This window comes from Micromys minutus (assembly GCF_963924665.1).
Source record: "Micromys minutus genome assembly, chromosome: 29".
Classification (NCBI taxonomy): Eukaryota; Metazoa; Chordata; class Mammalia; order Rodentia; family Muridae; genus Micromys; species Micromys minutus.
Window position 1 is genome coordinate 12,697,328 of NC_137964.1, and position 25,587 is coordinate 12,722,914.

The 25,587-nt window shown below is 49.9% G+C and overlaps 2 protein-coding genes across 2 annotated transcripts; both read right to left on the reverse strand.

Moving 5' to 3' along the window:
• Positions 1 to 951: 951 nt before the first annotated feature.
• Positions 952 to 8,232, reverse strand: CLDN15 (claudin 15). The gene is made up of 5 exons (XM_080940601.1): positions 7,757 to 8,232; positions 3,978 to 4,142; positions 2,124 to 2,205; positions 1,919 to 2,035; positions 952 to 1,829 (listed from the first exon to the last, which is right to left on the reverse strand). Exons 1-5 carry the CDS (start codon positions 7,971 to 7,973, stop codon positions 1,727 to 1,729), a joined length of 684 nt encoding a protein of 227 aa, XP_080796727.1. The 5' UTR covers positions 7,974 to 8,232; the 3' UTR covers positions 952 to 1,726.
• A 1,573-nt stretch (positions 8,233 to 9,805) lies between these two features.
• FIS1 (fission, mitochondrial 1) lies at positions 9,806 to 13,210 on the reverse strand. Its single transcript, XM_080941382.1, has 5 exons — positions 13,083 to 13,210; positions 12,175 to 12,307; positions 10,850 to 10,926; positions 10,364 to 10,469; positions 9,806 to 10,119 (listed from the first exon to the last, which is right to left on the reverse strand). Exons 1-5 carry the CDS (start codon positions 13,125 to 13,127, stop codon positions 10,022 to 10,024), a joined length of 459 nt encoding a protein of 152 aa, XP_080797508.1. The 5' UTR covers positions 13,128 to 13,210; the 3' UTR covers positions 9,806 to 10,021.
• Between the last annotated feature and the right edge of the window lie 12,377 nt (positions 13,211 to 25,587).

Genomic DNA, 25,587 nt, shown 5'->3' on the forward strand with positions numbered 1-25,587 from the left:
ACTTGACCAATTGAGCTGGCTCCTAATTAAGCTCTGCTTCTTTTTCTAGACATGGTCTCACCAAGCCCAGGCTGGATTCAGACTTGCCATATAGCTAGGGATGACCTTGAACTCATGATCCTCTTGTTTCTGCCTCTCGAGTGCTGGGGTCCCAGGGGTGCACCATCACACCCAGATTCATTTTTTTTAAAGCTAATCAGGTACCAGCTTGTCTTGGTCCCCAAAAGTCTCACACTAAGCAGCCTGCCTCTTTCTGGAAGATACTGTAGCTTTTCCACACAAGTGTGTCCATTCAGGCCCAGCCCATTCTTGATGAGCATACTCAGGCCTAGGTCAAACACACACACACACACTGTCCCATGGACTCCCTTTTGAGGGGCCTGTACCATAGTTTGATGCCTTGTTCTCTGAGACTCTTTAAAATGCCAATATCCATAATCTTAGGTATCTTTTTTTTTCTCTTCTTTTTTTGGTTTTTGTCTTGTAGTTGTTTGGAGGTTTTGGGGGAGTTGTTTTGTTTTTTTGTTTTTGTTTTTCAAGACAGGGTTTCTCTGTGTAGCCCTGGCTCAATTTGTAGACCAGGCTGGCCTTGAACTCAGAGATCTGTCTTCCTCTGCTTCTTGAGTGCTGGGATTAAAGGCGCTCAATGTTAAACCTGACTGGGTATCATTTTCTTATAAGCTCCTCTTCTGGACCCTCAGGTTTCCTCCTGTATTACTTATCTCTGGTTAAGCAGTTAAGAGCCCTTGCAGATCTGACAGAAGACCAGGGTTCTGTTTCCAATACCTGCATGGTGGAACCTCCTGTAATCCTAGTTCCCGGGGATCTGGTGCCCTCTTTTGGTTTCTTCAGGCACCTGTAGGCGCATAGTACACCCAAACCCATGAAGGCACACACACATTCACGAAAAAAAAATGCATCTTTTAAAATATCTTTATTTTAAACCCCAAATCGACTTCAAACACACATGCACACACCAATGCCCATTCTAGATCAACTTCCCCTTTGTGAGGCTGTGAGAAAATAGGTCAAGAGTGAACAGAGAGGAACTGTCAGTGGGCCAGAAGCATCAGGGAATGTGCCAGCATGTGTCTGTCATCTATGCACAAGTCTGTGTCCCTTCGAAGGTCAGAAGAGGGTTTCTAGCACCTCATTCCCCTGAGACTGGGCCTCACATCGGAGCTGGAGCTTGGAAGCCACTAAGCCTCAGCACACCTCCCCAGGAGTGCTTGGGCTGCAGAAGTGTGTCCATGGCCTGCTTTTTACACAGGTACTGGGGGGTTTGAACTCAGGTCCTCATACTTGTGTAGCAAACACTCGTAACTCACCGAGTTGTCTCCCCAGCTCCTGGGACACTATTTCACCAGATGAGACATGTCCCAAAGTGGGCAGACTTGGCAGCCTGGACCCCGGGAGCCCCTGAACAATCACAATATACATTTATTTATGCACATATTTATGTCACGTGCTGCAGACACCTCTGTCCCCTTGAGTCCAGTTGCAGGAATCCATTCCAGTTGCCCCCGAAGCTTCTGTTCTTGGGAGGGGCTGGAGTGCTAGATGAGGTGTACCCAGAGTGGGTAGTGGCTTCCAGGTACAGGGCAAGGTCTGGAAATTTGGCCTGTCCTGAGGTTATTAACTGGAGACTGGTCCACCCACAGGTCCTGGGGACACTTTTCTGCTGGAGACAGTGGGACAAGAAACGGTGTCCACCGGGCCAGAGCTCCTACACATAGGCATTTTTGCCATATTTACCAAAGCTGACGTCACTTTCATCTGAGGTGGCTCGGGGTATCACAACGGTAGAAGGCTTGTAGGGAAGCCCGGCCCTGTGGGATTGAGAGGAAGACGGGGGTCACAGGGGTCACAGGATGCTGTGGTCCTCACTCCACATCCTCCTCCCGCTTCATCCCCTCACCTGGTGTTTAGGTCCTCCTTGGAGCCACAGCAGCAGGTGGAGAAGACGCAGATGCCGCCCAGGATGGAGAGCAGAGAGGCGCTCCAGCCCAAGTAGAGGGCAGAACCCAGTTCATACCTGGTGGCGCAGAAGAGGTGAGTGCCAGCCCAGAGGAGCTTGGGCTGAGCCCCGCCCACCGTCCCTGAGGGCGGGGTTTCTCACTTACTTGGTTCCAACATACAGGGGGTTGAAGAAGTCAGTAGTGATGTTGACAGCGTACCATGAAATCGCCACCATCCCACAGGATCCTGGAGGAAAGGACAGAGGATCTCTTCTTAAGCCCCCCCTCACAGCCACACCCACCCCACACTCCATAAGCAAGTGAGCTATGAAGGGCTTGAGGGACAGGCAGAGTCGGAGCCGGGGCGGAGCATCATGTCCAAGAGCAAGGCTTCCTTTTCTCAGACGTGGTCAAACTGACACAGTCCCAGGGTGTCTTTTTAAAGACGAGATCTTAAGCCTAGACTGGCCTTGAACTCACCATGTAGCCTGGCATAGCCTTGATCCTGTTACCTTCTGAGATTAGAGGCACGAGCCGGCACAGAGTGTACACAGTCTGAGGATGGAACCCTGGGCTCCGTGCACGCTAGCCTTCGGTCGTACTGAGGGACTAGGACTTAAACAGAGTCCCCGGGAGACAGGGAGGATGACCTTGCCTGGGTAATAAAGATGGTGAACTTGTAAGAAGACCGGCTTCTTCCTCTCTTCTGGACCTGACACAAAAGCCCAGCAGTTTAAACAAAGGCCTTTTGGACTCGTCTCTTGCTAGCAAACCTTCGCTGATGGATTGTCTGGACAGTTCAGGACCTGACCAGGATGCAAAACAACCACCGAGGGCCAGTTGGCTACCCTCAAACTGACCAACCCTAAATTAGGAAGACTTCAGGCTAAAAAACAAAGAACAAAAACGAAAAGTCCCCAAAGGCCCCTCAGCCCTTTTGGCCTCTTGATCCTCTCTCTGCTCTGTGGAGTCTTTGTCTGCCGCATGGGCGTCTCCTCATCCCCAGGAAAAGCTTTTCTTAGCTGCAGACTCACCTGGTGTTTAAGATGTCCCTGCTGCTATCTGTCCAGCGTGAGGTTTTTCCTCTGACTTTTAATAATGCTTTAACTGGCAGAGAAAATGACCCAATCATGACCCCCAGATGGTAACAATAGCCATCTTGAAAGCCCAGCTATCCAAAAAGTCTTCCCTGCCTCTCCAGTACACTGACTAAGGGACCTTTCCAAACCTTCAGATCTAGAAAATGGAAATATCCACCATGCCTGGTTTTATAAAAATTACTATTATTACTATTACTATTATTACTATTACTATTATTATTATTATTTTATTATTAGAGTGGGCATATACACATGAGTGCAGGTGATCATGTGGAGGTCAAAGGTCAACTTTCAGAAGCTGCTTCTTTTCGTCCACTCTAGGGACCTCTGGATCAATCTTGAGTCACCACAACGTGCCTTTACTCACCAGCCCTGCACAGTTTCTCGTGGAGGGATGTGTGTAGAAATGTAATAAGCTAGACAGTGATACACTATGAGTGAGTGTGTGTATGTAGTGTGTATATGTGTATAAATATGTGTATGTTGTGTACGTGTGCTGTGTATATACGGATGTGTGTGTTGTATGTATGTGAGATTGTGTGTATGTGTGATGTGTATATATGTGCATATATGTATATGTGTGTATTTATGTGTATGCTGTGTGTATGTGTATGTGTGTACGTATGTGTGTGCGCACGCACATCCCCTGACTGATCCCTCAGCCAGGCATAATAAGCTCTGGAAGGAAACAATCTCTCAGGCCTGCCTGGGCTTTGGCTCCATTGGGAGCAGAGACAACCCTACTCTTGGACAATGAGTTGTGGTCTAGAGATCTGCAGGGTACAGACAGGGTGGAGAAATGGAAGAGCTGAGCAAGGGAGGGCTGAGGTCAGCCCAAATGGGAAGGTGAGGCAAGCCCCAGAGGAGATGAGGGCTCAGAAGCCCTTCCACCTCGCGTCTCCCCTCTCTCCCCCATTACCAGCAAGTATGTGGAGGGCCCCCGCAATGGCCAGCAGCTTGGCCTTCCTGGAGAGATCCATGTTGCCCACGTTGGTGCAGCGGAGCCCCACCATGCCTAGAAAGAGGCCCAGGAAGCCCAGAAGGATGGCCGTGATCATGAGAGCTCGGCAGCCCTGGACATACCCTGGGGAGAGCACAAAGCCGTCAGCCTTCTCCTGCACCTAAACCTCCCAGCACCCTCTCCCTCCCAGCATCCATTCCAGCCTCCCTCCTTTTTGCTCCATCTTGGCTCCTCTCCTCTCGCCCTGCCGCCTGACTGCACCCCATGTAGTCTAGGTTGGCCCCAAACTTGTTAAAGTAGCTGAGCATGGCCTCAAGCTTCTGATCCTCCGTCTCTGCCTCAACAGTGCTGGGTGACAGGCACACACCACCAGGCCTGGTTCATATGGTGCTGGGGACGCAACCCACGTCACCAAAACCCCGTCCCTGGGGGAATGTCAGCAGCATCTATCCCTTCTTCTGGAGGTCCCAAGAACAAACCAGAATAAGACACCACCAAATGTCACCTGAGGGGGACCAGCAAGTATCGGGCCACTCTACAGGGAGTGATGAACCCTGACTGGCAGAAAGATGGCTGACCCCAAAGTAGCCACAACAGAAACTGTCTTCACCCACATGGATGATGGTTCCCATTGCCATACAACTGAAGCCCCTGCCCTGGTCTTCCCCAGCCGATACATCCCAGCCTCTCCCTGGGACCCTAGGGCTCGTGCAATTAGGACAGAAATGCAAATGACTGGACGGGTGATTAGACACCCAAGTGAGGGTCCAATGACTCCTCCCATCCTCTTCTTTTCCTTCTTTTTTCCTTTCCTTCTTTCTGTCTCTTATTCCCCAAGACAGGGTTTCCCTGTGTAGTCCTGGCTGTCCTGGAATTCAACAGACCAGGCTGGCCTCTCGAACTCAGAGATCTACCGGCCTCTACATCCCAAGCACTAAGATTTAAGGCGTGTACCACACACAGCTATCTGTCTGTCTAATCATCATCTATCTGTCTACCCATCATCCATCCATCCATCTATTGAGACAAGGTTTCACATAGACTAGATGGGCCTCAAACTTGCTACATAGCTAACTCTTGATCCTCCTGCCTCAGTCTTGGGCTTGCTGGGATTACAGGCCTGTGCTACCATACCCAACACTAAGGACACTCTGTGTTGGAGCCGAGTTTCTTCTGGAGTAACCAGCAGAGGGCAGCAGTGATTCAGGGCAGAGGGTAGAGAACTGTGGAGATGGAGAACCTGGACCTAGGAACCCACCCCAGTCAATTCAGCTCGTAATCTTTTGGTGCCTCGGTTTCCCTTTTCTCAAAGCCAAGGGAGGCTGCTGGCTCCTCCTCCTGGTTTTGATGGTTGCCAAACACTCTCAGGAACCTTGTACCCCTTCTCTGGGTGGGGCCCATAGCACACATGGTGCAGAAGGCTTGGGTCTCTGCCAGGAAGAGATGAAGTCGCCTGGAGTTAACAGGTAGAGAGGGGGGACAAAGTTCTCTGAGAGGACATTATGACTCCCAGCCACACCTTCTAGAGAGTTCTCCCACCAATTCTTAATGTGCAGAGAATGCTAATGGACAAAGGATAGATAACCAAAGGGCCTATGAGTGGCCCCCGATCGTGTAGAGGTTGCACAGGTGTGAAGTTATCAATTGATTGTTAGGCCAGGCTTGGTGAGCTATGCCTGAAATCACCACAGCACTCAAGAGGTTGAGGCAAGAGGGCTGCAAGTTCAAGGCCAGCCTGGGCATCTCAGCAAGACTGTCTTAAAATGAAATATAAAAAGAAGACCAGCGCTGTAGCCCAGAGGTAGAGCGATTTACTAGCATTTCCCCGGTGACGGCTTGGGGGGTGACACTTGGTGGCACAAGGCTGGTCTAGACTCCTCCCCTGAGGGACAGAGGGTTGCTCAGTGGTGGCATACTTGTTTAGTATAAATATGTATGTTCTTAGTTTAATCTCTAATACTGGGTGCAAGAGGGTGGGGTCGGGGGAGATCCCTCTTGGGACTCAACAGCCCACAGAAGAATAAACTGGCCCTCAGCTCAGACACAGTAAATTGAAATCACAGCTTCCTCTCCACTTCCTTTGCCTCTAGGCAGCCTGCTTAACTCTACAGAGTGGTCCAGCTTCGACCAAATGAGGTTAGCGGTGGTGTAAATGCATCTGAAAAGCACAGACTGCATTAAGGGAAGGGTCACGTCCACATAGAAAGAAAAGCTTTCTTGGTACCGTGGTGCACACTGTAATCCCAGCGCTTGGGAGGCTGATGCAGGAGGAACTTTTCGAGTTCAGGACCAGCCTTGGCTACATAATGAGGCCAGAGATTGGACTACACAGCAACACCATGTCTCAAAACAATGTGCGCACGCACGCACACACACACACACCAATCCAAACCAAAGAACATAACCCCCTCCATCATCCCCAGCAAACTCCCATGTGACTTTCCTCCAAATTCAAGTTCTCTTACAGCAAAGAGCAGCAACAGCACGTGAGGCCCCTCTTAGGTGGCCAGGTCATAGCAAAATGCCCTCTGCACACCAGGGATGTAGCAGGCCGGCCACTTACTGCTCTGCTTGTGGCCCAGAATAGATGCAGTTTTTCCAAAGGTTTGGGTGTGGAGCACAGTCAGAGGTCCTGGCAGCTCACTACCTCAGGAGAGCCGGGGAAAGCGGAGTTCCAGAGATTCACTTAGACACGATCTCTGCTCAAACCATCTTCCAGATATGAGGCTACTTTACAACGTTCTGTCTCCCACCCCGGGCTGGTCTCAGATTCTCCCACCCATTCATCATGGACTCTTAGTTTTTGTAGCATGGGGAAGACTAGGACGTCTAATGGATGCCAGAGAGGTTGATGATGTGGACACACACACACACACACACACACACGTAATCAGTTTGGGGAGCTACTGTTCGGTTTGGATTGGTGCGTGTGTTGTGTATGTGGAAGGAGGGAGATATTGTGCAGGAGAGCAAGAGAGGGGCAGGAGAAGGTAGCAGAGAAGAACTCGGGTCCAAGTTAGGGCTGCAGGTCGCAGTCATGTAAGACACGTCGAACAAAACAACAAAACACAGTCCCAAACACACATGCATGTCTGCACAACCACCTCTCCAGCATCCACTTAAACTTCCTAGTCGATTCCCCAAAGAAATGAGCTGAGTTCAGAGCCCTCTGGAGTTCAGCAGGGCAGGTAGACCCCTAGACTGTGGATGTATGGGGACCTACAGAGGCTGGCATTCAACCAACAAGATGGAGTCTTGGTCTCACTCCTGCCAACTGAGCCAACGCTTCCCAGAATAAACAGTCAACATCCCATGCGCACCTTTTTTTTTTTTTTTTTTTTTTTTTTTTTGCTGCCCACAAGCCTTTGACCACCTGTGCCCCAGCACCATGATTACTCTTAGCTTGCAGATGGCTATGGCCAAATTCATTCCATCATTCACCTGAGGCCCAGAGCTAGCAAAGGCCCGAATCATATCTGGAAGCCTCACTTAGCCGGTTGAGGATCACACATTAGGGTAGGGAGCCACAGGTAACACTCCCACCGGTTCCACTTTGGGACATTTGACACCCCTTTGCAGCAGCTGTCCAGAGCAGTCAAGAGCTTCATTGAAATCCTGGTGTCCTTATGGTGCCCAAAGGCAACCACCTCCACCCTTTCCTCAAAGAGCTCTCCAACTTTGACCCCCAACCTCTCTCTGCCCCCTCCCCTGCCCCCAGAGCCCCCCTCACCCCATACCAGAGAGGGCCAGCATGGACGGAAAGTCCCAGCAGTTGGAGACTCCCAGGGAGTCGGTGGCACAGCTGTACCATAGGTTTTCAAAGATGGTGTTGGTGGTGATGACATTCCCGTGGACGGTAGACACTCTCCAGTAGCTGTTTGGAAGGGTCACCCCCAGCATCAGCAGTCCCAGGGCTGACATGAAGAAGCCGAAGGTCTCCACAGCTATAGACATGCTGGGATGCAGGTCCCCCAAGGGGGCTTGAGCCCCAGGGATTGAGGTAGAGGTGGCACCTCCAGGTGAATTCTGGGGGCTTTGGGCCCAAGAGATGTTAAGGAAGACTGAGGAGGGAGAGGGTTGAAGGAGAGATCATCCAGCTGCGATTCTGACTCCTGTCTGCTGTCTTCTGGAGGTCAGGTCTGATCGCCTCTGCCCGGACTCTGGAAGGCTCTGCTTCCTGGCAGGTCAGAGGAGTGAGCCAAGCCTGCTCTGCTCTGCAGCTGTTGACTGTGATGGAGGGAATAAACGGGCCAAAAGTCCACCCCTCCCCCGGCCTAGCCCGGGACTCCCCGCCCTAGGAATGGGGAGGTTGGACTTACTAGGAGACTGAGGGATACAGCCAAGGAGCAGCCCCCAAGGGAGGCATTAGGAATCCAGGGGAAGTGGCCTGTCTCTGACTCAGCTGTCACCAGGGCCGGGAATGAAATTAGAGGGACAAAGAGTTTTAGGTACCCAAAAGACCAGGGTGTCTAGAGAAGCCAACAACCAGTCTTCCACGATAGACTAGGAGGTAAGGGAGCCCAAGAGCAACCTAAGACGCTGAAGACCCTACAGATGGGACATGTCAATCTCCAAGGACCATGAAGTGTGAGTTGGGGGTGACAAGACCTCTCAAACCCAGCCAACCTGCCTTCACTAAACTCCAGTATTACCATAGGGCCCTGGGCTTGAATTTTTGGCTCTCAGCCCTGTTGACACAACATTATTGGCTTTGGGGTTGTAATGGGAGTTGGGACCACAGATCATAGCTCCTGGGCACACTCCCATTTCTCTAACGGTTGTTTGGATCTAAATGCCACAAGGCTGAGGTGAGGCCATCGAACTCTACTTTTCTCCAAACTTCCTGAATTGTCCCTCCAGCTGACCTTTGACTCTTCGGCACTGAGTTTGATCTCTCTGCCAAGGGGCCAGGAGCCCAGGGGCGCAGGGGCCCAGGGTGGGGGTCTAATCATAGGCCCAAGATATGAGTCTAGTTAACCTCTCTACCTGTCCACTTACTGGGAACCATTACCAGCATTCTTAATTATGATAAATGGAAACCTCTGGGTTCCCCTCCCCAACCCTAAACTGAGCACCAGTCTGAATATAGATTCCATTCTTGGCTGCTTCCTGGTCTTTGTTGGCAAGATGGCCCTGGGCTCTTTCCCCAATGTGGCTCCCCATCCCCTCTTTTCCTGAACCAGGTTACCTCCTCCTGACCCCCAGCGAGCCTGCCAGGGGCTGTGGAATGACAAGAATGCAGAGAAGCCAAACAGGCCCACGCAGAGCCTGGCACAGGGGTGTGGGGTGAGCTCTGTGAGGTCTCTGCCTCCCATCTCACATCACAGGCTGGGACTGGGGTATCCTGTGCCCAGCAACCCCCATAATCCCTACCATCTCCACACAGCTTCCTCTACGTCATCTGTGTCCCCCTAAGGAGAAAGATTGGGCAGAGGAAGGGGAGGGGGCAGGAAGACAAAGGGAGGGAAGGGCGGAGGTGTTTGGAGGAAGCCCAGTGGGGGCCCCCTGCAGTGGAAAACTCCCAGACAGCTGTGTGGGTCAGAGGAGAGCAGAGTCATAAATCGCAGCTTGCGGTCCCTCCTCTGTTCACTGTTCTCTCTCATGATTCTGGGGCGGTGGAAAAGCCACGTCCTCGAGGTTCCTTGTTCCTTCGAAGTGGATTCAGGATAGGGGAGGAAGGAAGGGTGTGGGCTGGGATGCTGGCAAAGGAACCTGGAGTGGGGTAGAGAGGGCCGTGCACCCGGTGAACCTGCTTCTCCCTCAACCGACTCACACACACACACAGCTTCCCAAGCCCAATTTTATTTACACTCATTGCAAAGCGTCACGGAGGGTTAAACGACAGGTGCCAGGGGACGGGAATCTGGGGGTCATGGAGACTGTGGAGGTACGCGACGGGGTTGCAGGAGAAAAGGGAAGGCGATGGTGAGGACGGACAGCCCCTCTTCCAGTGTCCCCCAGGCTCCCAGGCGTCCGGGGGCAGAGAGCAGGTGAGGCTGCCTTCAGGATTTGGACTTGGACACAGCCAGTCCAATGAGTCCAGCCAGGCCCGCCACACCCAGGGCCATGCCGCCAACAATGGCCATGCCTACCAGTCCATCTGGAGAAGGAAAGAGGGAGGTGTGAGTAGACCAGCCCCACACCCAGGCCCCTGACCACACTCGCCTTCACAGAAGAGGGGTACCTGTATCTAGAGTCTGGGGGCTGGGACTCCAGGGCCACAGAGACCCTTGGAGGGTAGGTTTGATACAGGACACTGTGTGTGTAGGGGGTGTGGGCAGAGTGTACCCAAAGGCCCTGGGCATGAGGGAGGAGGAAGAGCAGATGGCAAGAGGCCTTATCACCTTTCTTCATGGCCTTGTCAATCAGGCGTTCCAGCTCCTTGGCCTGGTTGTTCTGGGGCTCAGTCTGCAACAGTCCTCGCACATACTTTAGAGCCTTTTCATATTCCTGCGAAAGGCACACCTCAAACCATATGCTCCTCGGGATGCCACCCTCCACCCAGGGGCGTCCTTCCCTGGCCCCACTCATCCTTCCTCCTCCTCCACCCGTTACAGCCCCACCCCACAGAGTAGAGTTCACAAACAGCCCAGCTGTGGGGGGGTGATAAGCTAGCAGAGATAACAGCTCCTGACATGGGGCTGCACCTCAACCTGACGTCACTGTGGTCCCCACACCCCGAAACTCTCTCACCTTCCCTCATAGTCTGTCCTGGGATTACTCCATGCAGCTACCATCACCCCAGCCCACTGCCCTTTGCTGGCTTCCAGAGGGCCAGGGCTCTCTGCCTGGGAGGATTCAGGCTAACCGGGAAGGCTCCGCAGCCTTACCTTGAGCCGGTAGTTGCCCACTGCCAGGTAGAAGACATAATCCCGCTGTTCCTCTTTGCTCCCTTTGGGTAACAGCTCTGGAGCGGGGAGGGGGAAGGAGAGAGGAGAAAGATGGAGTCTCTTCCTAACACTTGGTCCTGCTACACCGACTCACCCTAGGATCCTAGGAGGGTCATTATCCTGAACCTCCATTACCAGTTCCTATCACCCCCAGGTTTCCAGTTACAGGCCCGAGGCAGCACGAGCCTGCCAGACAGCTGTGGCGGATGCCAGGAACCAGCACTGCCGTCTGCATGGATGGGTGCGTTCCATAGGCCAGCCATGGGCCCCACTGCAAGGCCTGACATTCATATTCCCTCTGTTAGTTCATCGTCTTGCTGAGTGTGGCCCAAACTTCTGATCCTCCTGCTGCCGCCTCCTGAGTGGTACAGGACCACGGCTGGCTTAAGCAGTGCTGGGGATGGAATCGAACCACTGTTTTATACATGGCAGACAGGTATTCTATAGACCGAGCTTTTGAGACAGGGCTTCTCAGTGTAGTCCTGCAACTCGCTCAGTAGACCAGGCTGGCCTCGAACTCAGAGATCAGAAGCCAATGTTCTACTACTGAACTATGTCCCTGTAACTTCACCTTCTGAGTGCTTGGGATCACATGGCCTTAATACTACTAGACCCTCAGATATTTTAAGTCTCTAGAGTTCCCTAAATTACTGCTATCCAATCCAACATAAACGCTATATTAGTGGCAATCAGGAAGCCAGAAGTGTTTTGTGTGCACGGTGTAATGAATCAGAAGTGTTTTGTGTACACGGTGTAACGAATCAGAAGTGTTTTGTATACACGGTGTCCGTGCAGATGAAGCGCAGAGGCCGGGACGTCTGGTGTCTCGCTTCCACCCTCCACACCATCCTGCAGAGAAAGGGTCTCCAACCGAACCTGGGCTAAAGTCACAGCAAGCAATCTCTTGCTCACTCCAGCGCCATTCCCCATACTGGCAATTGTAGCCACACTCAGCTTTTGCTGTGGGTACTGGGGATTTGAACTCGGGTCTTCATACCTGGACAGGACACACTGAGTCATCTCTGCAGCCTGAGAACACTTGTCTCTCACAGCATTTTCCATCTGAATGAATGTTCAGATGTAGAAACCGGGGCTACAGAGAACCAATCTGGCTCTTTGCTGCCGTGAATTTACTGGTGGTTACTGAGTGATGAATGTGCTATAAGGTGAGGGTCCTCTGAGGGGAAGGGTCCTGGAGGGGTGAGGTCAAGGACAGCAGAGAGCAGACTGGCTGCTGGTGGAAAGTGGGGGAGTCAGCGCCTTACCCTCCAGCAGCATGATGCCTCTACGGATGTCTTCATTGTATTTGCTTCGAACCAGGCACCAGGCATATTCAAACTGCGTGCTCTTCGACACAGAGCCAGCTGCTTGCTCAGACTGAAATTTCCTTTCAAAATTCTGTCATTAGAGAGAAGAGTAATCATTTAGAAACAAAGGACATCCACCATTCTCCATCTAACTTGGTGTCTAAATTCCAGTTAGACCACATTTTTCTATCTGTCACCTTTTCCTTGTAGATCTTGGTACCATCAAGTCCAGCTTCTGTCATCTCCCCCACTGGGTCCCATGCTCTGTGTCCTCCCCTTCAGAAGGTCCCTGAACCCAGCCCCTAGTGGTACCAAGAGGAGATGCCACCTGGTGGCAGCTGCAGGCACTGCTCCCGAACCAGCTGACCCCAAGTGGCTTAAGAGTAAACATACTGTCCCAGAGCTAAACGACCCCCTACGTGGCCTTTCACTCGAGGTCGCTGATCCCATCCCACCCTACTCTTTTGGGCCTGGATCTGCCTTACTTTAATTCTAGGAAAGGAAAGAAAACACATCTACAAGGATGCAGTTAAATAGTACCGTGCGGGGCTAAACACTAGTGAAAGTTTACACCAGTGACTATGCTACTTCATCCCTGCACGAGTACCCCAAATTCCCAGCTCTGCATCACACTAAGACCCCAGGCCTAGGTCTGAGTTGCCGAAACCCTAGAAACTACAACTCCCGTCAGGCATAGGGACACGGCACAGATTCCCACAAGAAAGCAGGATGCTGCAGAGGCTGCTGGGAGCCGTAGTTCGACTTCCCCAGAAAGACGAAACCGGCACTGTTCGGCCTCAGTCAGCTCTCCTCAGGAACTGCCCTTTCCGATTCTGCCCTCCTCCTTCCTCCGGCCCAGACCTTACCTTCAGATCCTCCACAGACACCAGCTCGTTCAGCACGGCCTCCATGGCCGCCCCCCCCGCAAGCCTCACACTAAGGTCTCTACTGGGCCACGGTCTCCATGGTCCAGTAGCAGGGGCGGAGAGGCACTTCCGGCATCGACCTGTGGAGGCCCCGCCCCTTCCTCCTGTGCATTGGGGCCGGCGGTGGCGCCAGCGCCTACGCTGGGATCCTTTGCTCTTTTTGGACTCCCCCTGATGTCCTAGATCTTCCGAGTATCACATTATTCTAGGGACCAGTCTAACAACCTCTTATTCTAGGACCCTGGATTATCATCAGTGTTTCCTAACGAGTACCAGGGGCCGGAGGGCCTCAGTTTAACACAAAGCAAAAGGGATTGGTAACTATACCCGCCCCCGCAGCCCTTCCCCCCCAACCTCATCCATGCAGACTTGGGTTACATGATTACAGTGGATAGACACTCTTAATAGGATTCTGAAGAAAAGCTGATGAGCCAGGAAACAGTTCAGAGGCTAAAGGCCCATGGCTCTCTAGCACGAGCTATGTTCAGCTGCCAGTCCCCACTTGGTGTGGCTCACACCTGCCTGGATTCCAGCTCCAAGGGAACCCAATGCCCTATTCTAACCTCCCTGGCAACTTCCCTCCCGTACATATGTCCTCGTGCAGACACATATGCATACACATAATTAAAAAATAAAATTACTCCTTGCAGGGTCAGATCTTTCAAATATGATTTAGCAAAACCATCTGCTTGGTGTACCTGAGCAGATTATGGTTTGATCTTTGGTCTCACATGGAATTTAAGACTCAGCAAAGACTCAACCCACTTTTTTGTTGTTGTTGTTGTTTTTGGAGACAGGGTATTGATATATTGCCTGGACTGTCCTTGAATTGAGGTGCCTCTCAAGTGTTGGGCTCAAAGCTGTATACCACCACAATCATCAGCTTAGTGAAATTTTGTTGAATAAAATATGAAGAATGTTATTACCAACCACCAACACCCCTTTTTGTGGTTGCACAGCTTTAATTGCTGCCCCCCAATCTGTGCATGAGGACACGTGGAGGCCAGAAGTCAAGCCTTGTATACAGCTCCTTAGGTGCCAACCACCTGGTTCCTTGCCTTTTTTTTTTTTTTTTTTTTTTTTTTGAGACAGATCTCTCACTGTCTTTAGTTAAGGTTACTATTGCTGGGATAGAACGCCATGACCAAAGCAACTTGGGGAGGAAAAGGTTTATTCGGCTTACACTTCCACATCACAGTCCAACCTCAAAAGAAGTCAAACAAGAAATCAAGCAAGGCAAGAACCTGGAGTCAGCAACTGATGTCCCCCGCCTCCCCACTCACACACATTCTCTCCCCCCCTCGACAGTAGTGTGTGTGTGTGTGTGTGTGTGTAACTTTGCCTGTATTAGAATTAGCTCTGTAGACCAGGCTGGCCTTGAACTCAGATCCACCTGCCTCTGCCTCCTGACTGTTGGGATTAAAGGCGTGTACCACCAGCTCAGCTCCATCTCTTATAGAACCCACAATGGACTGGATCCTCCCCCATTAGTCAGTAATTATGTAAACGCCTTAGAGCCAGATCTCACGGAGGCCCTTTCCTCAGTGTAGGTTCCCTCCGAGATAACTCTAGCTTGCGTGTCAGGTTGACGTGTTCATCCGGCTCTCCCACTGTCCCCAGCCCTGAAACCTCCAGCAATCACAGGCCTCTGCACGTGCCGTCCTTGCTATTCCGAACATCCATCGTCTACACCTGCCCTGGCTTATTGGTTGATTCATTTATTCTTGATTGAGCATTTCCTAAGTGTTGGTCACTATTTGAGTACAGGGATCAGTACTGATAAAAAGAAAACTCCTGTCCTTATGTACCTGATTATGGGGCATAAATGAACAGAGTTCGAAATGGTAGTACAGGCTTATAATCCTAGCGTAGAGCCGAGGAGGGAGGATGAGGAGGTTTAAGATCATCCTTGGCTATGTACAAGTTCAAGTCCAGCCTGGAATGCGTGACCTTTTGGGAGCCAGACAATCCAAGGTTCTCAGAGGCCTGGATGGAAGGGCAAAAGGAATGTCAGCTCTGTGTCTTGCCAGGAGCAAACTTGTCAAGGTCTACTACGGCTGGGGGGTCTGGGCCTTGAAGGAGTCAGGGTGGCAGCTTATCAAGGTCCTACTCTCTTCCCTGCGTATGGCTATCAGTCCTTAGATGGATGTATGTGTGTGAGGTTCCCGTGTTCTCTTTGCCAACATTGTCGAATTTAGCTGCTTTGGGCCATTCTCCCCCTACAAATAGCACATAAGATGCAGATAATAAAATAGAAAACAGCCTGCTCTTCCAGAAGACCTGAGTTTGGTTCCCAGTTCTCATGTTAGATGGTTCACAACCTCCTGTAACTCCAGTTTTGGGTTCTGTAGGCACCTACATGTACACGGAAGCACACACATACCAACATATAATTAAATCCTTTTTAAAAATGAAAAGCAAACAAAACCCCAAACATTATGGCAAAGTGATATATAAAATTTGGCTTTTGACCCAAGGTTCCTAGGATTCCTGGTTTGGGTTTTTTTTTTTTTTTTTTTAAAGACGGGTTTTCACGATGTAGCTATGCAGCCCTGGCTGACCTGGAATGGCCTATGTGGCCCAGAATAAGCTTAAACTCACACAAATCAACCTCCTCTGCCTCCAAGTGCTGGAATTAAAGATGTGAACTACCATGCCCAGATAGCATCTCTGACGGGGTCATAGGACGCTGTGGTCCTGAGTCCCTTGCGTCTTCCAGAGGAATGAGAACGGTTTCCATCCTTATCAGATGGATCCTGGCCGGTTCTGGGTAGCTGTCAGGATGGAGGCTGCTCACAGAAGAAGCCAGTCCGGGTGAAAAGCTTGGGACTGTGTGTCTCAACCAACCCTCATTCACTAGGGAAGGGAGAGGGCTAGAAACTGAGTCAATAATTAATCAAGTGAAGCCTCCACAAAAGGCTCCCAACTGTGGAAGTCGGAGCTCCTGTGCGGGTAATCACATGGAAGTATCATGAAAACCATGTATGAATTACTCTGTGCCACACGTAGCCCACCAACCTCTCCCAGTTGGCCAATGCTGAGTTCTATCTTTCCTAAGAAACTAGGTGTGGCGAGTGCTTCCTCAGGCCCAGCCGTTACAGCTCTTTATCCACCTAGAAGCTCTCAGTGTGAAACCAGCCACCCAGAAGTACCGAGGGTAACGTGGGGCTTGTGAGGGCCGTCTGAAGCAGGATCTCGAACTTGTGGGATCAGATGCCAGCTCAACGGAGACACTGAACTGTAGGACAGACGCTTTCCCTCACCCCCAAAAACTGGGTTCACAAAGCAGAGCACCACTTAGGATCTGGAGAACTCAGGTGTGGGTAGGTTGTTTGGGAGAAGCCATTTTCTCATTTAAATGATGGGGGCTGGGGCTCAGGGTGCAGAGTGTAGTCCAGTAAGCATGCGCTCTGGGCTTGGTCACGAGCACAGAAAGATGGCTCAGTCAGTAAAGACGCTTGTCAAACCTGACGACCTGAATTTGATCGATGGGACCCATGTGGTGGAAAGAACCAACTTTCAGAATGCTGTCCTCTCGTCTCTGCACTCAGACTGTAACATGTCAATCATCTGCAACCGATGAACAAATGTGTGTGTGGCAGGGGCGGGGGGACCACCACAAGCAGAAACAAAACCCACGACATAATCTGGGGAGTTGAAAACACGTGAAAAGTAGCAGGGAAGGGACCAAGGGGGAAGAGGACATGCAGGGATTCAGGGACTTGCTCAGTGACATGAAGTGCTATTCAGGAGCAGGGAAGAGGATCACCAGTTCAAGGCACACCCCAGTTAAAGAGTGAATTCAACAGATCTTGAATGAGCTTGTCTCAAAGAGGAAAGGGTGTGAGTGTCTGGGGGAGGGAGATGTTTCAACGGTTAAGAGAACTTAATTCTCTTGCAGAAGACTCAAATTGGGTTCCCAGCAACCACAATTTTCCCAGGGGATATAACATAGTGTTCTGGTCTCCAAGGACATTGCCACTCATGTGCACACATGCACAGACATACACGTATGTTTTGTTTGCATGAATATATGTGCAGCCTGAGTGCCTTCAAAACTCAGAAGAGGGGATCAGGTCCCCTGAAACTGGAATTATGGATGGTTACGATGTGAAATGAACCTAGATCCTCTGCAAGAGCAACAGGTGTTCTTAACTGTGGAGCCATTTCTTCTGCCCTTTATAAAATATTTACAAAACAAAACTAGAGCTGGGTATGGTGGTACATATCTTTAATTCCAGTAGTCAAGAGGCAGGAGGATTTCTATGAGCTCAAGGGTAGTCTGATCTAAATAGTGAGTTCCAGGCCAGTTGGAACTACATGGAGAGACCCTATTTCAAAAACAAAGAAACAAACAGAAGGCGAAGGATAGAACTTGGGTAGAGAGCCCTACCTAGAATCCCCGAGTGAGGGGCTGGGGGTGTGGCCCAGTGGTAGAGCACTTGCTGAGCATATGCTGAGTTCCATCCCTAACAGTGAACAAAAAAAAAAAAAAGGACATCAGGAATTTTTACCAGCAGAGAGTTGGTAAAAGTTGGTAAAATTGTGTGAGGAGACCTAATAGGTGTTTGCTTTGGCAGCCCTAATGAACTCAATGAATTCAATGCCTCCTTGATGTAGGTAAGCCTTGTGAGCAGCAAGGAAATATGTTCTAGAAAGTTCTGTCACCTGTTTTTTTTAATTTAAATATCACTGGATTTAATGGCTTTTATGGTTATCATTTCAAAACCCAGCCCACTGTCATCAGTTTTTGTTAAATTGCTTTTCTCATGTGTGTGTCTAGTGTGCACATCAAGGCACAACAAGTATGGAAGTCAGAGGACACGGCTGTGAAGTTGGTTCTCTCCTTCCAGCTTTACAATGGTGCCCGTGTGTGGTGGCGGGGGACTGACTCATGCATCAGACCTGTTCAGTAAGTTCTTTCTCTGCTGGGCCATCTTTCCAACGCTGGACCTGGGATTTTTAGTCCAAGTCCTGCCTTTAAAAAAGTTCCCTTTCTCTTTTCTTCCCCTCCCTCCTCTTCCTTCCCAGTCTTTTAGCTCAGGCTGGCCTTGAACTCAGTAGGTAGTTGGGGATCTCCCTGCCTCAGCCTCTCAGGTACTAGGAGTGCAGGTGTGGAGCCATCTCTCCTGCTTTACGTGGTGCTGGGGAGTGAACTCGGGATCTCACACAGGCCGAGTGGGTGCTCCATCAGTGAGCTACATCCGCAGCAGCCTCCTTTTCTCTTTGCTTTGAACGCAAGCTACCTTTGTTTCTATGGCAGGTTCTTACTGCCATGTCAGGTGTGAAGAGGCAGGAGGAGCCTGGAAAAGTTAGGTCCAGGCAGCCGTCTCTGGGATTTCTGCACTTCCTGCACCTGGGAGATGTTTATTCTTCTTAGGTCCCTGATGGAATTGAAGACTAGATAGTTATAGTCTCACAATTAAATTGTAAAGGATCTAGAACGTGTTTTACGATCTAAGGAGGTATTTTTAGGATGTGACAGAAGCAAGTGACGAATGTTAAGGGAAACTATAAATGGGTGTTTTAAGGCTGGTGACTGCAAGTTAGGAAAATTAAAGAATTTAAATGCCTAAGATGGTGATGAAAAAAGTGATTTAAATAGAGAAATCGGAACTTACCAAGCTAGGATAGGTAATAAAATATTTTATCCAAAGACTGCCAAATATAATAAGACTGGGCTTTTTGAATGTAACTCTCATTTAATAGTTCTCATAATTGTTTCATAATTGTTCCTTCTGTGTGTTGTATTATTATAAGAGAAAGAACCGTTTTATTTAGCAAAAAGAGGGAAGTGTCGTGGGCTGGTCTGGCGAGGAGACCCTCACGAATACCAACCTTTGTTATATAAGCCGTGCCTCCCAAGTTATCCCTGATTGGACGATAAAGATGCCTACAGGCTGGACTGGGCAGGAGAGACGGGGCAGAACAAAGGTTTCTGGACTTGGGGTCTGAGGCCAGGAATCACGGGGTAGGGGGATAACATGGTGGAAGTGGGAAGCCACCCATGAAGCCAGACAGGTAGAGTAGGAGCAGCCAAGGTCGGACATGGCAAATGATATGTCAGGGTTAGAGGTAAAGAAGTAGACAAAAAAAGTCATAGAGAACCGATTTCTGCCCCGCTCTAATGCTTTTAGGCTTTTAAAAATATAAAGGTTTTGTGTTTTATTTTATTTGGAAACTTTATGGTCTAAGTAGGGTTAAAAAAATCAAAATAGTATTTACTATAAGATGAATGCAAACAAGAGGTAGTTAGCACAAATCATTACATATAGTTTGGTTACTCCTCTATAATAAAATAAATGCCTCACTCTGTAATCTTTTTCTTCTTTTCTGACAGGTTTCACTGTGTAGCCCTGGTTAGCCTAGAGCTTGTATGTAGCCCAGGCTGGCTTCAAATTCAGAGATCCACCTGCCTCTGTCTCCCTGGGATTGAAGGTGACTGCAACCATGGCAGGAAAATTTGTGTGTGTGTGTGTGTGTGTGTGTGTGTGTGTGTGTGCACGTGTGTGCCCTGATGTGCACCTGGAGGTCAGAGGAGACCCCACAGAAGTCATTTCTCCCCTTCCCCCATGTGGTGATCAAACTCAAGTCATTAGGCTTGGTGGCAAGCGCCTTTACCCTGCTTAGTTGGTTGGGCAACAGTTGTTTTGGATAACACATCCCAAGCATTGTCCATAACTGAGGGAAAACAGGAAGGAACTTGGAGGCAGGAACTGAAACAGAGGCTTTGGGGAGTGCTGCTTACCTGATTGCTCAGCCTGCTTTCCTCCTTTCTTTTTAAAGATTTACTTATTTTATGTATGTGAGTACACTGTCGCTATCTTCAGACACACCAGAAGAGGGCATCAGATCCCATTACAGATGGTTGTGAGGCACCACGTGGTTGCTGGGATTTGAACTCAGGACCTCTGGAAGAGTCAGTGCTCTTAACCGATGAGCCATCTCTCCAGCCCCCTCAGCCTCCTTTCTTATAGAATCCAGGACCACCCGTCCTAGGGCTAGCACCACCCATAGTGGGCTGGGACTCCCATATTCCAAAAAAAAAAAAAAGACTTGATAGTCATCGGCCACTTCAAGTCCCTGATCCCAGATGACCCGGGCTTGCTTGTGTCAGGATGTCAAAGAGCTAACCAGCACACTGCTGAGCCATCTTGTCAATCCCTCGGTGTGTAATTACTTCGTCACTTCCACTAACTGCAGGCTTCACCTTGATCAGCAGGGGAAGGGGGAGTGACAGCGCAGGTTAACCCTAAACCCCAAGAGGCAAAGCAGTCCAAGGACTATTTTTTTAAGGTGGTTCAGCAGTGAAATCATTCCCCACACCACCGTCATCTCCGGTTCTACTGGAACTGAGAATCTGAGGTCACCCTCATGGCTAGGGACTCGTTCGCCCTGTGCTGTGTTTTCAGTGTGACACTTGGGTTAATGATGGGATTCATCCTGGCTTCCTGACTTAAGACTGGGAGGTCTGTGAGGGCAGGACCTCTGTCTGTCTGCTCTTACCGAGCCCAGTTCAATGCCTAAGAGTAGTAGACACTCAAGTCATACTTACCGAGGAAACAGATTCTTGTTATGACTGACTTTAAAAACAATTATTTTTCATTTTGTGTGTTCAGGTGTTTTTACATCCAAGCATATATATGTATGCCACATGTATGGTGTCCTCAGAGGCCAGAAGAGAGTTCTGGATCCCTTGGCGCTAGAATTAGAGATGGTTGCGAGCCACCAAGTCGTTGCTGGGAATCTAACCTGGGTTTTCTGCAAGAGCAACAAGTGTTCTTAACTTATGAGCTAACTCTCTATCTCCCCCAGTATTAACTTTTTAAAAATTACCACTATCAGTGTCCGTGTGTCTATGTGCGCGTGTATGTAGAGGCCAAGAAATAACATCCAATGTCTTCCACTATTACCCCCACCTTTACCTTACAAGACATGGTCTCTCTCAGACCTCTTCCTCCTACCAGCACTTGGGTTGCAGATGGTCACAATCAAATCTGGCTTTTATGTGAGTGCTGGCTGGGAATCTAAGCTCATTGTCATGCTTTATGGATAGACACTTTCCCCCCATGTATGGGAGGCAGGGTCAATAGCCCAGGTAAGCTTTAAAGTCCTGTTTCTACTGCCTCAACTTCCCAACTCTGGATTTATAGATGCGCATCAGCACGTCCAGCTTCATTATTAACGTTCTAGAAAGTTCTAACGTAATATATAGTAAGTCACAATACAGTTTGGCTAAGTAATATACTCTTTGGGGAAATGGTGAACAAAAAGGAAGAAAAGGAAAAGGCAGGTATGAAGACATTCGTTCTTGTATCATCTTAGAGGAAAGCCATCGGGAATGGTTTTATTAAATGATGCTACGCAGGCTTAAACATTGGGTTTGGACCTGTAGATGGGCCTATTCAAAGCAAAGCAAAACACTTTCCAACTATGGAATGCGTGTGAGCAGAAATGAGAGGGACAATCATGAGTCTAAACTTAGTTAGCCATGGTCCAGGTTCTGGGCCCGAGCCCCTCCCTTGAGCCCACGAAGCCTCTTGGCAGTGGTTAGCGCAGGGGTGCTCCGCAAGTCCTCCTGACCAGGATTCCATTTCTGGTGGTTTCCAGCCTTCAGTCACCTCCCCTCTACTTCTCGGTTGCCCTGGTTAGGCGCGGAGTTAAGATGTCCTGTCAAGAGTAAGTCCTCTCACACCCTATTAAGCAGCTACGACATGACAAACATTCTTCTCGGTGCTAGACAGGAACACAGAACTCCGGTTCTCACTGAGATACACCGTAGTGGAAGAGCCTGAACTGCTACTGAATAAGTATTATATAATCAGCCAGTTCCTGCTTCCCGCCCATCAACACAGCCCAACCCAGCCTGGCACCAGCTACATTTCATGGCCAAAATCAGAGCGCTGATGTTCTCATTAAAAACAGCCGAGAGTGATGGGGATGCAGGCTGATGACCCTAGCACTTGGAAGGCTGAGGCAGGTGGACGCGTGAGTTCCAGGCTGGCCTAGGCTACAAGGCCAGACCTTGACTCGAAAAAAGAAAAAAAAAAAAACAAAGCTACACAAGACAGTGTTTGAAAATCTCAACCCTCAGCGTCGACCCCACTTACCCTTGCAGCTTCATCTCTGGGCGTTCATGTAGCGTTGCACCCGAGGATGATCTCTTGACAGCCTTCTTTGCTTTTTATCCGTAGCGATCTATCCACGGGAGTCTTTGGTTCTGCACCGCCGCCAGGACATAGGCCCAGGGCTGTTCTCTACAGGAACTGTGGGGGTTCATCCTTTGCAACGCAACCCTGCAATCCTTCATGCTACGGCTACTATGCTTCATTCATCTTTTCTGACAAAGGACAGTCCCCTGAAGTCAGCTTCGAGGTAGAAGGAGTAACGGCAGGCGTTACAGAAAGCACGCTGGGGTCCCTCTGGCAAGCCTGAACTTCCGGGTGGCATCTCCTTAGGGGCTTCTCTAGGAAAGTCGGCTCGGTGTTCTGGAGGACCCGGAGCTGCTCCATTGGGAAGAGCCGGGTATTGAGTCTGCGCAGTAGCTGCCCTCATAGGGAGGCGGGGCCGAGCGGGCCAAGGGCGGAGCGAGAGGACCGCACTGACCAGTGAACGCGCGCTGCTCCACAAGGGGCGGGGCGGCACTAGGAGGGCGGGGCGCGACCGGATGCTGGAAATCTCTCAGATTTCATAAATTATTCTTAAAGACCCACAAGATGGCTCCCACGTTATTTGTGCTTGTCGTCAAGCTTTATGACGTGAGTTCGATTCCCAGGAGTCACTGGGTGAAATGAGAGCGTTATACATCCACCTTGAGGTGCACGCACATAAAAATAAATAAAATGTAATAAGATTGATTAACTTTTTTAAATTAAGATGCATGTATGTGGTGCATAGTGCCTGTGGAAACAACAGGTTCCTCCGACCTGAAGTTGACCAAATAGACTAATCTGACTGGCCAGTGAGCCCCAGTTATCCCCCTGTCTCTGCATCGCCATCACTGGGATTATAAATACCTGCTCACGATTTCTGTGGACTCTGAGGATTCAAACTCAGTTCCTCAAGCTTGTGTGGTAAGCACTTTACCATCTAAGCCATTTCCCCAGCTCACAACAAATATTGTTCATAGAGATAGGATCACAAAAGGGTAACTCCCACCCTTTGGGGATGAAAGCTAGCAGGCAGTTTCCTACAGTCACCAAGATACCTGAAGCTACTTTTAGAGGCTTTTGTCCCCAGCTTTTTGGCTGGGGTCTACTGCTTTACAGGACAACAGGTATTGTGGGTAGCTGAGAAGTCCTTTGGTGTTGATAGACCCAGAACCCTAAGCCCTAAAAACAGGGGCATGTTGCTCCAGGCTTTCGAAGCCAGCGACTTTGGCTGTTCAGGGTATTGCTCTGATTTCTAACCAGCAGAGCCACTAGCACTTGAGAGATATTGTAATCTTGGGCTTCTAGCAGTAGTGAGCTGCAGGGGAGCAGCTCTTAGTGGGTTTTGAAGGATTGGGGCCCTCAGCTCCTAGAACAGCTAGTTACAGGAATATGTTAGAATCTAGTGGCTGGCTGCTGGATTCCTGCAACTGTGTCCCCCACCCCCACCTCCCACACCCACAGACAGGCCCCCGGTGGAAACAGTGTGAGTCCCAGGTTAACACACCCAGAAAGTGAGCTTAAGTCACAGTGGGTATGGGTACCATACAGTCTGCTCCTCACCCTTTCCTCCTTCCTACTGGAGCATCAGAGTCTAGCTACAGGCTCTTGCTGTGAAACCTGCCCCATCCTCAGGAACATGTAAGAAGAAAGCTCCTATTCCTACTAAGTGGACCTCAGTCCTCTCTTCAGAGCTTCAAAGGTGCTGCAGTGACATGCTGCTATCTGTCTGTCCGTGGCATTAGTACTAATTATTACCTCTGTCTTAGTCAGGGTTTCTATTCCTGCACAAACATCATGACTAAGTAGCAAGCTGGAGAGAAAAGGATTTATTCAACTTACACTCCCACATTGCTGTTCATCACCAGGGGAAGTCAGGACTGGAACCCAAGCAGGTCAGGAAGCAGGAGCTGGTGCAGAGGCCATGGAGGGATGTCACTTACTGGCTTGCTTCCCCATGGCTTGCTCAGCCTGCTTTCTTATAGAACCCAGGTCTACCAGCCTAGGGATGGCACCACCCACAATGGGCTGGGCCCTCCCCGTTTGATCACTAGTTGAGAAAATGCCTCACAGCTGGGTCTCATGGAAGTAGAAGCAGGTGGTCTGAGAGTTCGAGGCCAGCCTGGTTTTCTTTTCTTTTCTTTTTTTTTTTAAGATTTATTTATTCATTTTATGTATAACAAGTATGCTATAGCTTTGTCTTCAGACACACCATATCCCATTACAGATGGTTGTGAGCTACCATGTGGTCGCTGGGAATTGAACTCAGGACCTCTGGAAGAGCAGTCAGTGCTCTTAACCACTGAGCCATCTCTCCAGCACCCCCAGCCTGGTTTTCAGAGTGAGTTTCAGGATAGACAGGACTTCATAGGGAAACCCTGTCTTGGGGGAAGAGGGTATTTTCCAACATGCATTAAGCTTCCTCAGCCCCTGCACATGGATGTTTGTTTGTTTTTCCCTGTGCTACCCTGTCTGGGGATGCCACATCTAGGTCAATAGAACCTGAACTTGGCAAAAATGCTTGGCTCCCAGATGGTGAAGCTATCTTGGAAGGTTCTGGACACTTTGGGAAATGGGGCATAGCTAGAGGAAGTAGGTCACGAAGGATTAGAGGAAGTAGGTCAGGAAGGATTGGTCTTTGGGGGACACACAGCCGTGTTCTTTGCTTCCAGTCCGATGTGATGACTGGTTAATTGTCAACACCACAGACTCACCTGGGAGATGGGCCTCTGAGCTTGTCTATGAAGGAGTCTCCTGGCTAGGTTAACTGATGTGGGAAAACAGGTTTTCCTTTCTTCATTGTTTCTGTCTTAGTGTTTCCATTGCTGTGAAGAGGCACCATGACCAAGGCAACTCTTAAAAAGAAGAACATTTTTCTTATTCACTTTATATCCTGCTCCCTGCCCCCCTCCCGGGTACTCCCTCCCACAACCCTTTTCCCCATTCCCCATTCCCCTTCTTCCCTGAATGTTGGGGCCCCCTGGCTGTCCCCCAATCCTGGCATACCAAGTCTCTTTGGGCTAGGTGCATCCTTTCCCACTTAGGCCAGATGGGGCAGCCCAGCTAGAAGAACATATCCCGTGGACAGGCTTTAGGCACAGCCTCTGCTCCAGAAGACCAAGCTGCAGGGAGGCCTGCGTCCAGCCCATGTGTGCCCTTTGGTTGGCGGTTCAACCCAAAGGTCCAGGTTAGTTGGCTGTTAGTCTTCCTGTGGAGTTCCTATCTCCTTAGGGACTGCACTCCTTCCGCCTGTTCTTCCATAAGAGCCCATAAGCTGAATCCCCTATTTCGCTGTG

Bases quoted from the DNA above. Each gene is read 5' to 3' on its own strand.
- CLDN15 (XM_080940601.1), bottom strand. From the start codon at position 7,973: ATGTCTATAGCTGTGGAGACCTTCGGCTTCTTCATGTCAGCCCTGGGA. The intron at 2,206-3,977 runs GTAATGGGGGAG...CCTTTCCTCCAG, and splicing joins GGCCCTCCACATACTTGCTG to GATCCTGTGGGATGGTGGCG. The intron at 1,830-1,918 runs GTGAGGGGATGA...TCAATCCCACAG, and splicing joins AAGGAGGACCTAAACACCAG to GGCCGGGCTTCCCTACAAGC.
- FIS1 (XM_080941382.1), bottom strand. From the start codon at position 13,127: ATGGAGGCCGTGCTGAACGAGCTGGTGTCTGTGGAGGATCTGAAG. The intron at 10,927-12,174 runs GTAAGGCGCTGA...TCCCCGCTCCAG, and splicing joins AGGCATCATGCTGCTGGAGG to AGCTGTTACCCAAAGGGAGC. The intron at 10,120-10,363 runs GTGATAAGGCCT...TTCCTTCTCCAG, and splicing joins TGACAAGGCCATGAAGAAAG to ATGGACTGGTAGGCATGGCC.